The sequence below is a fragment of the Podarcis bocagei genome (genome assembly GCF_964188305.1).
Source record: "Podarcis bocagei genome assembly, chromosome: 1".
Classification (NCBI taxonomy): domain Eukaryota; kingdom Metazoa; phylum Chordata; class Lepidosauria; order Squamata; family Lacertidae; genus Podarcis; species Podarcis bocagei.
Window position 1 is genome coordinate 93,908,271 of NC_138125.1, and position 18,511 is coordinate 93,926,781.

Consider the following 18,511-nt stretch of genomic DNA (forward strand, 5'->3'; position numbering starts at 1 on the left):
TACTATATAAAAACACAGAAAAGACATACAATAATAAAAAAAACAATACTTCCCCATACACACAGTTTAAACGGTCATCAATTGTTTAATCGTTTTTATTCATTTATTAAATTTCTAGTTGTTGATATCCAACATCATCTGGAGGCCCAAATTCCCCATTCCTGGTTTACTAAAACAAGCCAAAAACCACAAATTGATCTTAACTTGTTTCGATAAACCATGGCTTAAACTAATCACAGAATGGTCTAGATGCAGCAACAAACTGTGGTTAGTTTAAATCAAGAAATGTTCTGCTGATCTCCTCGTTGTGGTTGCATCAGAGGAGCAGGAAGTAGGGTGTGCTTGTGTATGGGGTCCAAGTAGGCTTCTTCCTGTGATGTTAAACTACGATTTCATGTTATATCCAAAGCAGACCATTATGTCTAAATGTCTGGTGAAGTCACCTTGCTGGTAGGTTCACAGGTCATCCACTGTTATTTGCAGACACACTACCTTGTTACATCCAGAGCTTTCTGCACTTTTGCCTGTACTGAGCCCAGCAAGTCAGCTCCCATCTTCTTGAGCAACTGTGTCAGGAGGACAAAAAGCCAATCCTGCAAATCATCCTTGTGAATAATGATGAAGTCAACCAGGGTTTCAAGAAACATGCTGAAAACCTATAAGAAATATAGAGATAAGGGGGGGGGGATAATAGTTATAATAACACCGCAAACATGTCCAAAAGAAGAAGAAAAAAAGGGGGGATCTACTTTAGATACGGAATACTTTTAGAAACAATGTTAGCACTGTAAACTTTCAGGATGTGCCATATTAAACATATAAAAGAGGTGACATGGAGGGGTGGGGGTGAGGAGGAAAGAGAATACACTTACTCTCTGTAGTGAATTCCACCGCAAAACAGGCCATGCAACAAAACAAACCATTCATTAGTACATAGATACGGACAACCAAAGCCAACTGCTCTAGGGCAGTTTCCCCCAATACCCAGATAATATATGCATTCACATAAAGTTTGAGACATTTGTTTTATTATAGGCTAGAGTTAAGTGTTGATGCAAGTAACATATTTTGAAACAACCGTTCTTACTGCACATTAAGGAGATGTTCTGCCCTAAATGAGCCCTACTTCTGCAATGCTCAAGCTTCAGGAAGAAATGCACAAACATTTTGTAGTGAGATAATTTCTTTATACCCCCACTTCCTTCACTAAGAAGCCTTAAAATATTACACACAAAGTCAAATCTGTTTCAGAGCATAATGACGCCGTCAAGAGATTGAGACAACCAAGGTTTCAATAAGCAGCTTGTTTTATACCAACAAAATGTTTAAAAATATATGTACATTCACAAAATATTACAGGTTTATCTTACAAGATCTACTTAAGATTTTACCTTGCTGTGCGGGTCAGCAAACATGCGTGTGAAGATCTCACACAGTCTTTTCAACTCAACTCGGCTGAAACACAAAACCCAAATGAGAATGTTTTAGATCTGACATAAAGTATCTGTAAAATGCGGGAAAGGAAGTATTTTACACTTACTGTCCGACCATAAAATGTGTGGTACTATGAAATACAGTTCTTAAGATTGGTCATATTCACAAACAATATAATATGTGGTGCTATTAATTCAGGATATGCCAATTTTATATGATAGTTGAGTGTAATGAGTCTCCCTCCTACTGCCAGCCCACAATTAAGACCATATTAATAAAAAATGATTTAATCTACACTGCTTTACTTCACAGCCCCAGTTTTAAGATGCTGGTTACCAACTTGAAAGCCACAAATGTTTGGGGGCTGGAATATTCCAAAGAATGTCTTCTCCATCCACTGAGATCTTCTGGGGAGGCCCTGCTTTGCATCCTACCAGTATTAGAAGTACGCCAGGTGGTTACATGGCACAACGCTCCCTTGGTTGCAGCACTCCCTCAGAAGGAGAACTTAGCCTCTTCCCTGCTTTAGGGAGATTGCAAATGCCATTCCGGTGGGCTTTAAGTTTAGGGTGGTCACCTGCCCTCTATTTGTTTGCTGTTTGGCATATGGCTGATTGGGCTTTCCTCTTTTGTTTCTTTTCTGCTGCAGGACCTTTTATTATCACTAAACTCTACAATTCTATGATTCTAAGGGATCCCAAGGGACATCTAGCCCAACCCCCTGAAATGCATGACTCTCAGCTTAAGCATCCATGACGGATGGCCATCCAACCTCTGCTTAGAAACCTCCACAACATACACACACTCAGTCACTCACTCACTCAAGGGCATTCCTTAATCCTGAGTTAAAAATAAAGGGCAGTATAATAAATAAATAAATAAATAAATAAATAAATAAATAAAACCTCTCTTAAACTTACTAAAACAATTACCTCAGTGTCCTCTGGCTCTTCAATAAGTTTTGTAGACCTATTAGCCCCTCTTTCCTCTCAGACCAGTTGGAACTTGCACAGTGATTTAAGACCTCGGCCACATCTTCCGTCTGCCGCAGGTAGTGTGGGATACCTCCATTTCGGGAACCGTAGGAGCGCTCTGAGCAAGCACTTGATGCGTCACTGTTTGCATCATCATCGGAATACATCCCATATGGCTCATACCTTCGTCTCACCGGCTTTTTCTGGTGGGGGGAAATTAACCCTGAACTTAGTGGGCTCCACATGATCACACTGAAGCAAAAACTAGGAATTTAACACCAAAGGAGCCTGCTTGACCCTGCTTTTGATTACGGCATAAAAACATTTAAACCACAATTAAACTGCATCAGGAGCCTTAGTGAAGAGTGGCATAGACTGCCCTAAAAAGGACAAAATATAAGCAGTGATAACAGAAAAGGCCCCATGAAAGAAGAAACTACTGATAATGAGATATCATAAATACTAATATAGAAAAGAACTGCGGAGATAAAACATGTAGCTAACAAGCCAGTGATTTAAACTGGAAAAAGAGAGATATTCTGTTGCTGATATCGTTTTGTAAATAAATAACAAGGATTGCCTCCAAATTTACCTATGTAAATTCAGATTTTATATAGTATGCCATATTTATGGTTTTAAGTGTTTGTTGGTTCTTCATTAATAAACAAGAGTCATAATTATGCCAATACAAATTTCGTTTAGTGAAAACCAATGTTTTGAAAGCCCAGGTTTACAAATAAGATATTTAGCAATGATAATGAATTTCTGAAATGATTACATCACACTCCATAAAAGCTACTCAAAGTATACATTGGGGAAAGATGTGCACACTCCCTCTAGTCCCAATGAAGTTCAAATCCCAAGAAAATGTGTAAGATGAGCACAGGGAACCCCCCCACCAGCTGGCATCAGCATAAGATCCAGGTGTCCAAAAATTAGCATTAGGAGAGGTTCTTGTTTTTGGAATTGTGTATATTTATGGAAACCTAGAGGCTATCACTAGAGTGCAATAGGCTACTTTGAAAATTTATACTTACTTTGGACGTAGTCCTTATTGTCATACAATGTGTGTGGATGGCAATGCCAAATGAAGAATAGCAGCTATATGCCCAATGAGAGACCATCTTGCCTGTGTGTTCCTGGAAGACCTGCTCCCTGCCTTGCAGGCCTTTCTCCACCTGGCCTGGGAGCGCAGAGCCCTGAGTGACTCCAGCTGAACTGAACACTCTTGGGCTGGGGTGTTGTTTGGTGAGGGGGGTTGTTGCTGTTGGTTTTTTGTATCTTTAATAATAATAATAATAATAAATTTTATTTATATCCCGCCCTCCCCAGCCAAAGCCGGGCTCAGGGCGGCTAACAACAATAAAATAATCAATCAAATAATCACACAATCTAAAAATATTTCATTATAAAAATTAATTAAATCAAATTGATGGCAACCAATTAAGTAGAATTATGTGCAGGTTGCCAGAGGAGGGAGTCAGGCTGCGCCCTGACCAAAGGCCTGGCGGAACAACTCTGTCTTGCAGGCCCTGCGGAAAGATGTCAGGTCCCGCAGGGCCCTAGTCTCTTTTGACAGAGCATTCCACCAGTTTGGAGCTGCAGCCGAGAAGGCCCTGGCTCTAGTTGAGGCCAGCCTAACCTCTCTGAGGCCTGGGACCTTGAGGATGTTATTATTTGCAGACCGTAGGTTTCTCTGTGGGGCATACCAGGAGAGGCGGTCCCGTAGGTACGAGGGTCCTAGGCCGTATAGGGCTTTAAAGGTTAAAACCAGCACCTTAAACCTGATCCTGTACTCCACCGGGAGCCAGTGCAGCTGGTATAATACCGGATGAATGTGCTCTCGCAGCGAAGACCCCATAAGGAGTCTCGCCGCGGCATTCTGCACCCGCTGGAGTTTCTGGGTCAGTCTCAAGGGCAGCCCCACGTAGAGCGAGTTACAATAATCCAGTCTGGAGGTGACCGTCGCATGGATCACAGTGGCTAGGTCAGGACGAGAGAGATAAGGGGCTAACTGCTTAGCTTGGCGGAGATGAAAAAATGCCGCCTTTGTTATAGCTGTAATCTGCGACTCCATAGAGAGGGAGGTATCGAAGATTTTAAATCCTGTTGCGATTTATGTGGAAACTGTTCAGTTTGGCTGCGTATTTTAAAATAGTTTATTTATTGTTTATGACTACTTTTGCTATGTCGTGGTTCTGTATTCTTTTCATGTTGTAAGCCGCATTGAGCATGTTTTGAAATGTGGAAAGGCGGCATACAGGAAAAAAAATAAAAAATGTTAACTTTATGGAATATGCTCCCACCCTTGCTAGAAATACCAGTTGTGCTACGCAACATCAAATATCTATTATTTTCAGAGCTATGTATTACACCCGATTTCCTGATCTTTCCCACCCTCTACATAATTTAGCATATATGCATTTACACGTGTACATAATAGTAATGTTTTATTTGCATAATTCATTAAAGTCTTGTTTTCTTTGACACACACACAGACACTAAGTGAATGATACAGAACGTGTTTCTGAGGTCCCAATTCCGCAGCTTGATAGGTAGGACTCCAGACCTGGGCTCTAACATATCAGAATAATTACAGCACCATATGAATTCTGTAACAGGAAAAGAAAAAAAAGGAAAAAAGGAAAAGAACTAAACAACAACAAAAAGTCAAAAAGTCAGGCACTAGTACCTTGCTTCTGGAGTCTCCTAAGAGCTGTATGCAGGAAAAGGTTGAAGGGCGGGAGAAAGCATAAGAGAATTATGTCAGAAGCTTATGCAGGGATTGCACTTGCAACAAAAATGTACAAGCAAATGTGTCTTAGCAAATAAAAATATAAGTTGAGCCAGATTTACTTCAAGCAACACAAAATTAAAATGGGCACAGAGCATGGCACCAAACAGATTGCTCTTCTGATCTCACTTCCCAATGCAACCTAAGTCCTCTTCAATTCAAGCATAGGTGATGCGCACTTAGCATTCTGCCTTCACTTAAAGCCAACATTATCCTATGCCATTCTGACACTTTTATACAACTCTAATAACAACGAATTGCAGTCCTGATTATCACTCCTAAGCTTCTGTTCTCCTTAAGGTGGCATTTGAGGACATGTTATCTCTTACCAGCCCACAGACACAGAATCCAAGACAGGGAAGAGATAACACGCTCTCTAACCTCACAGAAAACCAAATAAATAAGAGCTATTTTTTCTCTAGCTATTATTGCTAGTCAGTGATAAGTTGTTCAAATACACTATGGCAGGCATAGGCAAACTCAGCCCTCCAGATGTTTTGGGACTACAACTCCCATCATCCCTGATCACTGGTCCTGTTAGCTAGGGATGATGGGAGTTGTAGTCCCAAAACATCTGGAGGGCCAAGTTTGCCTATGCCTGCACTATGGTCTCCCAGAGCTCCCTCCCTCTCTCATAGCCAGCTGGGACTTATTTCTTCCCCTGAATGTGAAATCTCTTTATCCCAATGTTTTTCATTGACCTTCAAATCAACAAGACTGGTTCTGTACACGGATTTCACCTTTGCTAGGCAGAAACAAAGATGTTTCTTTTGACCAGGTTCAGTTGTCTCCTTTTACAGGTACAGAAATTAGTGTGTGCCAGGACACAGAATTTGACCTGCGGGGCTTTGTTTGAAATCTTGTTTGGTGGGATAAAGCCTTTTTGGAGCAGCATCTAGACTTCTCAAATACCAAGGTGGAGGGGCAGGGAGCAGAGAATGCTGCTTTTGTGAGAAAGACTACTAGAGATTAGGGGATTTTTTTTCAGTGAGAAACAGAGAAAGGCAGGAGACTGGCTACCAAAAGTAAAACAGTTGCCTTTTCACAATAGTAACGAGAAGAAAAACAGCAAAATTCAACTGAAATAGACTTTGGAGGGTTTCTTGTTCTACTGCAACATCAGCTGGACCTGGGTATCTGTCAAACAGGGTTTCACTAAGTCAGATGACTGGTCTGCTGCTCTGCATATCTTCAGTATGAGAAGGCCCTATCTTACCAGTTCTGGGGTTTTCTGGATTGGGCTTGCATTGCTAGTCGGCGATGCAAAATACCACTACCTTGAAGTAGAAACAAATTGTCTCTGTGTTCCATGTGGAGAATTGATTTTATGATATACTTGTTGAGGGCAGAGACTGCAGGACCCTTCTCCCTATCAGTCTTTAGACAGATGAAAATAACTGACGCGTGTATGCTTCAGCTGACAGGGTAATCTGAAAATTTATTTTGGAAAAAAATACAGGCCCCAACTTCACTACAGCCCTTTCTTTATGGATTTATGATTTTACTGAGGCATGGGAGAGAGAGCGTATAATTCACAAGCTGCACCTCAGGGCCAGTAGTTCCCTGTCAACTTTAACAAACACAAGAGACAGCTTGTACTGAAGTACTGGAGGCCTCGCTAGCTATCCATTCTAATGGAAGCTCTTCAGTCGTGGGTGAGAAAACAAAGTCAGTCATGGATGAACATTTTCATTCAGTAAAAAAATACTGAGATAGGTGGACCCATAGTCTAGGAGCTAGAACCAAGCCCACAGTGTCAGTCATAGCAGAAAGCATTGTACTTAAGATGAACTTAATGGATGATTTTCTGGAAATGAGGAGCTTCCAGCAGAGCACTTCTAAGGCCACATTCACGCCACACATTTTAAACACTATGATACCACTTTAAATTGTCACAGCTTCCCCCAAAGAACCCTGAGAGTTGTAGTTTGTTAAGCGTGCTGAGAGTTGTCAGGAGACCCCTATTCCCCTCACAGAGCTACAATTCTCACGAGTTCCCTTGGAAAAGAGATTCATTTTTTGCCTTCCAAATGCACCAAGCAACCTTCAGGAGCCAAGCAAAATTTGTTAACACTTCTGGAGAGATTCCCAACCTTCTCAGGCCTGGAGGCACATTTGAAAATCGAAAGAAGTGTTGTAGGAACTGCAACATACCCATTTCACAGAAGTAACAGCAGTACTCAGACCCACCCATCTATCTATCTATCCATCCATCCATCCATCCATCCATCCCCCAAAAAGAGTTAAACACACACACACACACACACCCAAACACATAAAACACAGAGCGAAAAAAGCAGGCAACACCCCCCCCCCCAAATTCAGGAAACTTCCCAACCAAACACCCCCCCCCCAAAGTAAAAAGAATAAAATAAAATAGGGAGGGGCAGGGGCCTTGGTGAGCATGGGTGGGGGATTTGAGGGTGACCCCAGATACCAACCACACCAGGGACACCTACTGTGATGGAAATCAAACCTGAAATACAGTGGTACCTCGGGTTACATATGCTTCAGGTTACAGACTCCGTTAACCCAGAAATATTGCCTCGGGTTAAGAGCTTTGCTTCAGGATGAGAACAGAAATCGTGCTCCGGAAGCGCAGCAGAAGCGGGAAGCCCCATTTGTTAAAGTGGTGCTTCAGGTTAAGAACAGTTTCAGGTTAAGAACGGACCTCCGGAACGAATTAAGTACGTAACCAGAGGTACCACTGTATCTAGAACTAGAGACACAAGTCCTTCATGTCTTACAGCTGAAGCAGCTCATCTTCCATGACATATAACTGTTGAACAAAGCAGACCGCAGTTCAGAGACTTTGCCTGTGCTCCTAAGTGCATTTAGATGGAATATGACTCATCCAAATAAATGAGGCTTACTTCCACATAAGGGTAGTTAGGATCAAACACTTAATGCTTGCAACTCTTCACTTCTATCTGAGGCTACTAGTGTCAATCTTCTCAGCTCCAATGCCAGCAATCACAACAGCTCTGCCTCTTGTGCAGAACGGCTGTGCATTAACTAACTTTATTCCATATATGCCAAACTCCCAGACAGATATTTAGGCAGTGTCACGCACATTAAAAAGGAACAGTTATAAACAAGAAACAGGAGAATGTACGTACAATAGGCAGCTTTAAGTCAGTTTCTGGTGTTGGTAGCATTGTGTTTTCCTTCTTACCAGTGCATCCGCCACAGCAGCCTCCAGATCTGTGCTTGTGCTGAGGACTCGCATTGCATTCATAGAGGCAGGCAACCTGCCTGGCTGTCCGAGCCCAAACCGGTCTGCACAAAAGACAATATTGAAAGACATCATTAGGGGAGTTCACAGTCCCTTGGAATATTAATAAGGTTGCTGGCCAGGAATGAACCAACACAGAGAGGGAACTCTCACCATGGCTTTAATTATTACCAGGCACTGTTTTGTTTTGTTATGATCAGACCTCTTTAGCACCACAACAGACTTGTCAAAATGTAGAGTCCTGTTACATAGCTAGCTAGGATCCCAGATGTAGCATTGGACAAGTCACCAGAATACTTTCCTACTGAAAAACGGAGGGGAGGGAGTTGATCTCTGTTATGGTGTCTTTTTAATGAAACAACCTCTGGATATCACTCATTGTTCAAAGGAAGACGCAGGAGTACCACAACAAAATTTTCGAGTGTGCGTGTGTTTTGTGTGTTTTTAAGAGAAAAATTGCCACTAGTATTCTATTAATTTTCTTTTCTTTATTCTGCAGGTCCTGCAATGTGTACTTTTTAAAATACTCTAGAATAGCTAACAATTACTCTGACAGTGGCCCAGGACATGGCTTAGCACGAACTAGCAAACATGCGGATTCCAGAGTAAAGACTGTGGCCTTACTGTTGATGAGCTACACAGAGGTAAGTCATGCTTTGGCTTAGCATTACATCTGAATCTGGGTTTCACAGCCTTATAGAACAAAGACTATAATAATAATAATAATAATGAAAGAATGAATTTCAAAAGGATTTTTTTTTCAACAGCTAGCGTAGGTTATCAATCAAATAAAAATCACAGTGTCTGAGCTTTTTTAAAAGCAACAGTAACGTAGAAACATGGCATGCCAATCCTACTCTAGTTGTAGGCAATTAGCCGTGCACAACAACTGATGTCGAATGGTGGTGTATATCCCTAGTCCGTTCAGTGGGGCCCAATCAGCATCACAAAGTGGATGAGTGTATGGATCTGAACTACCTGCAACAGCAGAAGGCTGCGTCTTTGCTTATTTCCCTTGCTAGATCAGGACAGTGATAATCTGCACTACTGAACCATATAATTTGCAACTGTGCAATAAGTGATAAAAAGGTGGTTTACATGCAAATATTTTAGGGCACACTAATTAGAAACAGTATTTGCTTAAGTAGCTTCATGCTTTCATCTCCAATGAATAGGAATTCCTTGCAAGGTTTAATGGGGGTGTGCAGATTCTATAACAACTGGCGCAGGAACCTAGGCATAAACAGAGCAAGTTCAACAGGAAAAATCATTTGTGAGCTCTGTGAACTCTGCAATCTTCTCTCAGATAAAAGTTGCATTCAACTTTTGCATTCGATATTTGTTTGAGTCTGCAGGAAGGGAAGCAAGATCAGATAAACTAGGAATCGATGTTAAGAGGCCAAAACCAATATTTTTCTAAGCATTGGGGCAATTATACCAAAAGTTTTTCATTTTTCAAAATGTGTTACCAAGATAAGGCATTTTAAATTTACAACAAGCACATTTTCTAAAAATAAAAGTAGACTACATGCGAAAATTAAACGGTTTTTAATGGAAAGCTTTTTCTGAAAGCAATTGACTGATGATGTTTACAGGGAAATAAAAACTGCATGTTATTACTATTCCCTTTTTTAATGCACCTAGTTGCAGAAGCAGCACAAATACTTGCTTCAAACATCAGTTTTGTTTCAAGTAGATCTTCAAGTAGAAAGACCTGGTGGAAATGTGACAATGTATATGAAGTGACAAGCCAAATGCACTGCTATGAAGATTTGTACCAGTCAACCATAATTTTGTAAATATCAATAAGTATCTGGTGCAATATAATAGCCATAGTTCCATAACCTACCTCCTTTGTTAAAGCCTTCCACTGTTCAGTGGAACTATTTGAGTAGGAGGCTTCAGAGAATCTACAAATATGTCTTAATGTCTTTGGATCTGGTGGCATTGCTCAGGTCTCACTGAAAGCCAGAATTTCACCCCTAGATTTGAATCTTCCAACATTTCAGTAACAGCAGAGGTAAAATGAAGTGTATGATCCAGCCAAACTAACCACTTTCATTTGTTTCAATGAAAGAAATGAACCACTAATCTGCATGGGGTTTAAAAGTGCTGAAATTCAGATGGGTCATGGATTAGGGTAACATTTCTACTATTTGTGGAATATCCACAGTTGAAATATAGAACTGCCATAGTGTTGCCCCATTGAAAGGTATATAGGAATTTTGGGACTGTGACATTTCCCCACAGACATGGCAAATCATTATTTCTATTGCTACCTGCCTCCCAAAATCAAGGAACTGGTTGCACTTTCATACATGATCAACTGGCCCCAGAATGTGCCACATGCAACTTACTAGGCTAATTTCGTGACATGCGAATGAAGAAAGTGATCAAAGAGGTATGTGCAACCAAATTTGCTCCAGAAAACACACATAAATCTAGAACTCTTGCCCAGAAAGTAATCACCAACTTGATTTAATACATAAGGATCCCACCCACCGTGGCAAGAGCTCCAATACTGAACAATTCTTTGACAAATCATGAAGTAAAAGAAATCTTTGCATCCAAGTGTGGCTATGACCACCCTCCAGGAAAAAGGCATGCCACTGGGGAATTGAGTTTCAAGTGAAAATATTACTTGTGTAAGTTGGTAAAGAGTGAAAATCTAGCTCCAGCAATGCCAGTTGAAATGCTCACAATTTTCATAAAAACCAGAACTGAATTCTATCTGTCACATGTTATCAAGCAAAATTAAGACTGCATTAGAAAAGGGAAGATAGTTTTTTAAAAGATGTGGATAATCAGAATGGTAAAATAAATCATGTCATAAGCCTTTAAAATACCCAGCAGAAACAACTAAATTAAACTCACATTAAGTTACAAGGTGGCATGCAGTCATATGCCCTACTTTTAGCAAATGGGCAGAAACCATGAGATGGGTGACGATGCAATACATGTTTCTATTGGGACACGTTCTGGCCTTATCAGTCCCTCACTCCGGAAGAGTATGTTTTCAGTGTACTAAAGACCATTTCAAAGATATGAATGAAGTTCCCCAGTAAAGTTTCAGAAGAGCACAAGGCAAATCCCAAATAATTTTTCAATGACACCCATTTTGAGACAAATTCTACCAAATCTGCCGCCTTTCAAATGTATAGCACAAATTCAAATAAATCATGATCTATAGATATCTATACTACTTGGCTTAAGAAGCTAATGCAAATCCGTAAAGACCCAGTCCAGCTTAAAAACCCAAGCTTCTAATTGCTTGATTTGTGCCTTTCAGTAAATAAGAGTTTTATAAAGCTTGAATAGAACATCATTTAAAAAATTGTATTTACCAAAGAATATTAAACTGACTTTTGCTATTTGCACACCAGAGAGATACACTGTACAACTGAATTTTGAGCCACATCCTTGCTGCTGGTCAGCTCTGCCATTTATTTATTGAGCATTAGAAAATTGCAGCTCCAAGTGATGTTATGCGCTTCCTGTGGCTGCTGTTCAGCATGCCCCAAAATACTATGCAATCTGTCTGAACAAATGCATAGAAGATACATCAACAAAGCCCTGAATCGCCATTTTAACATTGTTTCCTTTCCAGGAATAACAGTATGCAAAACCAAAAAAACCAACCCACCTTTAAAAAAAAACGCATTCAAAACTTAAAAGTGACAAAAGCATGTTTAAAAGAAAAAAAAGAAAACCTATGGCGGCGGCGGCGGTGATGATAAAAAAAGAAGAAGAAGCACATGCTAAATGGATAGCGACGTTCGTGACTGCAAATGTTAAAATGGCAATAAAAAGAGACACTATTAAGAAGCAGACTCATGCAGTTAGCACTTGTTCACCTGACTGCCCAACAGAATCAGCAGTGGAGAGAGCGCTAGTGGACCTGGAATGACGTCGAGAGGCTGCAAGTAGAAGGAATGGCAACACCCACAGGATTAACACACATGTACTCAAGACAGAAAAGTGCCACAGTCCAAAGAGGATGCACATGATTAATACCAACACTGGCGTTACATAGTGAAAAGGAAATGGCATCGCATATGAATGGACATATAAATCGAGTGCCAGCCCAAGCAGGACCAACACCCAAAGCTCCCTTGCTCACCCCCCACCCTCCCCCTCCAGCTATGGGGCATGATGCATGAAAAACAGAAGGGACCCCTTTTGAGACTTCCGAGTTACGTGCAGTCCAGCAGAGGCTGAGAAACATGAATCACCTGCTGGGTTCAGGAGAATCACTGGTGAAAACATGGAATGATCAACTTGGAAGCAATAGGATTTAGGTGTGGTCCGTCTAAATCCTATGGCGGAATCGCAATGAATCCTTAGAAACTGTGCTTGCAAGTGTTAAACCTCAGTAGTTTCATTCATAGATGTGAACCCATGGTCAATAAAGAGACAATTTGTAGTTCAGGGACAAACCGACAGCGCCGGAGAGGAGCGGAAAGACAACATAAGGAAATAACTTTCATGACATATATTTGCTGCAGAAATTATATCCCCAGTACCACAAAGCAGGTAACCTATTAAAACTGAACATATGACGCTACCATAGACATATTCAGGCTCCCTCTTACGGGGTAGCATCTCTCCCATTCCTCAGGCAGAGCGATTTCCCCAGTTCTGCTAACCCAGAATCCATTAGCAGTGAACGTGGGAACTTCTGCATTTAAAGCAAGCGCTCTGTCAAGAGTCTAATTAGGGTACCATATGGTCTGGACAACATACAGCTACAGTATGGAAAAGAACAAATCTGGATTTGAGAGGAGATTTGAATCATTAATGTTAGTTACAGGCTTTACTCTGAATATAGAGTCCTGAGGTCAGTTTTGTGGCTGGAAAACATCCAAGCACCCAAAAAGTAAAAGGCACCAGCACTGACAAATAGTCATTTAAATCATTCACAAGTGCCAATAGAGCCGTATACAGTTAAGCAGTCTGGTCACAGTATACTTACCTTTGGATCTAAGACAATGAAGAGTTTGTATCATAATGATGTATTGATTAATACAAAAATCAAAGAGGTCACACATTATGCTGCGGAAAGAAGCAGATTTGGCTGGGGAAAGTGTCATTTAAATACTTTCACCGCTTATTTATTCAGCTGCTCAATCTGCAGTTGTACTGCATGCATGCTCATGCTTTCACTAGTTCTGAACTCAGTTTTGGATCTGAAAGAGCAGCCTTCTCTTTAACAACTAAAATAGTCTAAGCAATAACAGAGCAGAGAATCTGGAGGTTGATGTAAGAAGGCAAGGATAACCCCTGCTAATTTTTTTTTGCATTTCATATACTCTCCCATTTGATCCCATCTTGGATGATTTAGATATCTATATGTGGGCCCATTTTGCATGTCACATTATATTATACGTAGTGTAAAGCAAACTGTGGCTTTGTGTGAACTAGCAGTTATATATAAAAAAGATTATGAATTATTTTATTGGAACAGATGGTTATAAGATCTGTGATCTTGTATATTTTGTTGTTCCTTCAGCTTGTTAAATTTCCTTGTGTATAGTAATATAGATGAGTGGTATACAAATTAAAAGTGACATGAAAAATGAAAAATTGTTGCTAAAAAGTTCCCATAGTTCTCTTCCCCACCTTCTGCTGCCGCCATGCTGCATACGAAACAAGTCAGAGTCTGGCTTGCTGTGTTGCCCAAATAAAATATTAATATAATGTGATGTGCAAAACTGGGAGATGAGCCAGGGTAGTACTAACATTATTTAGCAAATCTATTTCAAAGTCTATAGTTGCATTTTATATAAAATGCTATTAAATTCTTAAAATTGAATTTTGATTTAGATTATCACTAACAGCAGTATTTTTTTATCTTGCCTTACTAGAAGAAAAAATATAAATTTGCATATGATAAATGCTAGGAATATGTACAACCAGTTGTATACTTGGACAGTAAGAAAAGCATACAGCTTTGCATTAACAGTTGAAAAGTTTCTAAAATGGTACATTTGATACATGCACATGCACCACTAAGATGTCTTTGGGTTTTAGTTTTCAGTTACGGTATATGACTGGAAAAAACAACATAAATATTTGGTTCCAATATCGGACACACACAGAGAGAGAGAGAACGCAACTGCTCCTTTAAATTCATGTTTTCTGTGTCTTTGCAAACTTTGCAGCCCAAGAACTGAGTCACAGAACAACAGTGGGAAGAGAAGAGTCTTCCAAATGCTTATGCAATGCATAGAGATTCCCCTGTATTTCCCTGCCGTGCTCCACATGTTGCATTGATCATTGCCAGGCTATGCAGCAACAAATGCCCCCCCCCTTCTCCTAGCCCAATGGGTAAACACTCTCAAACATTGGCAAGACGAGGCTAAGAAGACCGGGGTTTGTGTTTTTGCTCAGACCTTTTTAAAGCCATTCCTTAATCATCCTTCAGATAGAAAGCTATCTGAAACATTCCAGAATTCAGATTAATATTAATAAATCTTAGTCAAAGAAGAGAGGATGGTTCCTGAACACACAAACCCCCAACCTTGTTTTAGCTGTAATAGATCACTGAACTAGAGAAATTTTAATTATCAACAGTGAGTAGAAAGGTTTTCTGATTTACCTATGTATATAATGGCAGCAATAGTCACTTATCAAGTAGAAGAAATTTTTGTTTTTTGTTATATTGTCATTCTATCTACTATAAATTTTTGAAAGCTGTGTGACGTCTGTTCATCCATTAGTTCTCTAAGCCTTCAGACCTTTTAAATGGCATGATGGTTCCTGAAGCGGGTTTCGGTCTATGTTTGGAAACCACCAGATGCCATTTTGAATCAACATGGATTGACTGAACCTTTCAAAACTACACTAATTTGGACACATATTAAGATATCAAAACTGCCAGGCTCCCACTACAAGAATTCTCTTCACAGAAGGACCTGGTCCTCCCAAAACAAATGCTACAGAGGAGCAGGCTGGATCTGGGGCCTTCACCCTTCACAAGACACAGAGGGCCCCTGAACAGAAGCTGAGCTGCTACTGAGTCCAGGGGAGCTCTGGAGCCTATTAAGTGTAGACCTAGTGAGCTGGAGTGCCTGAAGGCTCTGAAGGTTCATGCGATAAAGCTTCCAGTTTCTGGAAGGAAGTGCTGGAACAACATCCTTGATGTGCCTTGACTGGACTTCCTGTGTTTTGTCCTTGGACTGCTTCTGGACCTTGCTTCTGGTTTGTGACCAGACCTTTCTTTCTTTTTTAGGACTACTAGATCTGAAGCAGGACAGTAACCAATTTTTGCATGATGGCTGATGAGAGTGAGGAGAACGTTTTCCCTTCCCCTAAATTTGGATTCAATTGGATGCCATTTTGAATTAAGATGGCAGACTGAATCATTCTAAACTGCTCACATTTGGACACCTCTAAAAGATATCGTCACCAATGTCTGAGGCCTACAGCTGTGCTCTGGATGTGGATCTGAAAGCTCATGGTTTAAAGACTCCTTTTCCCATCAGCAATGTTAGAAACTAGCCTCTACAAGTGTCACACACAGCAGGGTTACAGTATCATGTCCATAACACTTGCTTTCCTCCACTATGAAATCCCAATGAGTGTTGGGTATATAGTGCTAAAATGTGAAACACAGAGAGTGGTACTCAATTATGTCTTACTCAGAGTAGACCTATTGAAACCAATGGCCCTAATTTAGTCATGTTCATTTCTATCCCACCTTTTTTCTCCATGGAGCTCAAGGTGGCCTGTACATGGTCCTCCCCCTCCTCATTTAATCCCCACAACAACCCTGAAAGGTAGATTAGGCTGAAAGGCAGTGACTGGCTCAAGGTCACCCAGTGAGCTTCATGAAGGTCGAGTGGGGATTTGAACCCTGGTCTCCCAAGTTCCTAGTCCAGCACTCCAACCTCTACGACAGGCATAGGCAACCTTCGGCCCTCCAGATGTTTTGGCCTACAACTCCCATGATCCCTAGCTAACAGGACCAGTGGTCAGGGATGATGGGAATTGTAGTCCAAAACATCTGGAGGGCCGAAGGTTGCCTATGCCTGCTCTACGACACACTGGTCTACTCTGAATAAAACTTAGCTGAACACCACCCAGCTCTTGGTACATGATCACAAACTACCTGACTGCTTTAAGCAAGTCACAAGTACCATACATTGTAGAATATACTGGAATGGGATTTTATATTCAGACTGAATACTTCTACAAAATCAACTGATGCCTTTCAAGGCTTCAGGATGCTCAGTTTCCTTCAGAATATCTCGCACAACTAATTAACCAATAATACAATAAAAAGCATTCATTACGAAGAACCAAGACGTTGCACTACTAATTTGGAAGCACAGGTTTTTCTTTGGGCTAGGGTTGTTGGATCATAATTTTAGAAGCAAGACCGTGGAACTTCTGTGAAATTATGAATCCATTATGCCCTATAAATACAGGGCATTTTAATCGCAATTACAGCAGGGGATGGAGTTACCCTGCGACAGCAATCTTGATATTGCATGTATGCAAGCCACAGGATGGAAGAGGGGGAAAGAAAATGTGAACACACTTTCTAAGTCCCCCCACCCCGGGAAAGCCAATATTACATTGGATCTAAATGCCACCAGCTCATGCTTTGAGGCAGCATCACTCTTCCCTGAAGTGATGAAGGCTGGCTGCTTTCAGAAGTGCTGGATTTGTCAAAACCATTGTTGCTCAAATGCTGTTAAAAGAACTTGGAAACTATAACATAATGATTATTATTTTTAGGCGGAAGGATCTTCCTACTAAAGGACAGCAGGATTTAAGCATGCAGAAGGGAAGAGAAAAAAGTGAGGGTCGGAAACAGGGAGTGTTGGGAAGGTTTGTTTGTTTTTTGTTTTGCAATTAAAAAAAAAAGAGAGAGTAAAACAAGCTCATTCCACCTAGTGATGTCTTGACTAAGCCACGAAAAAGGGGGAGGAGAAGGAAGGGCCCTTAGAAGCTCCAGCGCCTGCAGGTACTCACCAAGTGGAGGGAAGCCCCGAGCAGGGCTTGTATCTCGGCTGCTCTCACGGCTGGTATCGCGGCTGCACCCCTGACTCACGCTGGGTCGGGGGATACGGCTGCTCCGTGCTAGCATGCAGCAGGGAGGGTTTCAGAGAAGGTGAACACAAGTTTAATGAGGACACAAAGCTCAGAAAGGAAAGTCACATTTATGGTCATTATTGACATTAGTAAAAAAGGAAAATCATGGGCGGCAGCAGCAGCCAACTCTGACTGGCCACAGACCAACCGCAATGCATGCCAAGTTGCGCTTTATTGTGTTGCAAATCAGCACACCTGAGAGGCCTGCCTGGCAGGCAATCCCGGTTGGTGTAAGTGGTAAAGGGACAGAAGGTCTTAGTTGGAAAAAGAGAGGGTTAGACTTTACACATACAGAGATCATGCCAAACTGCTGAGGCTGAAAGAAACATTGTGGGAAAGAGATATGCTTTTAGAGGGATAACCAGATCAACAAGGATTTAGCCATGAACCACTAAAGAAAGGCCACTTTTACAAAAAGAAAAAAAAAAGGTCTTTTACAAAGACTTGTCATACTAATAGACAAATAATGTCAAAGGAGGGTAAGCAGGGCATTTACCTATCTAGAACCTTCTCAAAATATGCTGTTATGATGATCTCCCTGATCGGTCAGCATTGCTGCAGGTACGCTTGCAGGATTCCCTCTCCTCTCTGCCCTTCTTTTCTCATCAAAATCCGGCATGCCTACTCAAACATGAAGTGGAATCTATTCCTTTGGGTTTCTATTCAACAGCACAGCCCAAATCCAGTTATTTGTTGGAGAAGAATACAAATAAGCACCTGGAGACCACCAAGACTGAAAGGTGTCATGTATGACATTACAGAGCCCTTCAGTTTGAGAATAAAGAATATGGACTGAAGATGAAAACCAAACAACTGGTGCATCATTTGCTTCCACAAACCCATCCTGTTATTGCAAACTCTGGATCAGTGCACCGGCTCAGTGAAACAATGATCTGAATACTGAGGCTGAATCATAAAATTGTGAACTGAAGTGCGGTTTGACTGAACCAGATTCCAAACAGGGACAGTGGCAGA

The 18,511-nt window shown here is 41.0% G+C and overlaps 1 protein-coding gene across 7 annotated transcripts in view; it reads right to left on the bottom strand.

Annotated features, from left to right (window-relative positions):
* CLASP1 (cytoplasmic linker associated protein 1) overlaps positions 1 to 18,511 on the bottom strand; it is a 170,786-nt gene that overhangs the window by 38,190 nt on the left and 114,085 nt on the right. For 6 of the 7 annotated variants that reach the window (XM_081206382.1, XM_081206381.1, XM_081206380.1 and 3 more), the window contains 5 exons: positions 8,378 to 8,481; positions 5,101 to 5,124; positions 2,367 to 2,611; positions 1,392 to 1,455; positions 493 to 656 (listed from right to left, as the gene is read on the bottom strand). In XM_081206382.1, the coding sequence (XP_081062508.1) occupies positions 493 to 656; positions 1,392 to 1,455; positions 2,367 to 2,611; positions 5,101 to 5,124; positions 8,378 to 8,481 (601 nt within the window). Of the gene's footprint in view, positions 1 to 492; positions 657 to 1,391; positions 1,456 to 2,366; positions 2,612 to 5,100; positions 5,125 to 8,377; positions 8,482 to 12,291; positions 12,355 to 17,416; positions 17,525 to 18,511 lie in introns of all 7 variants that reach the window. The other variant, XM_081206379.1, reaches the window with a different exon arrangement.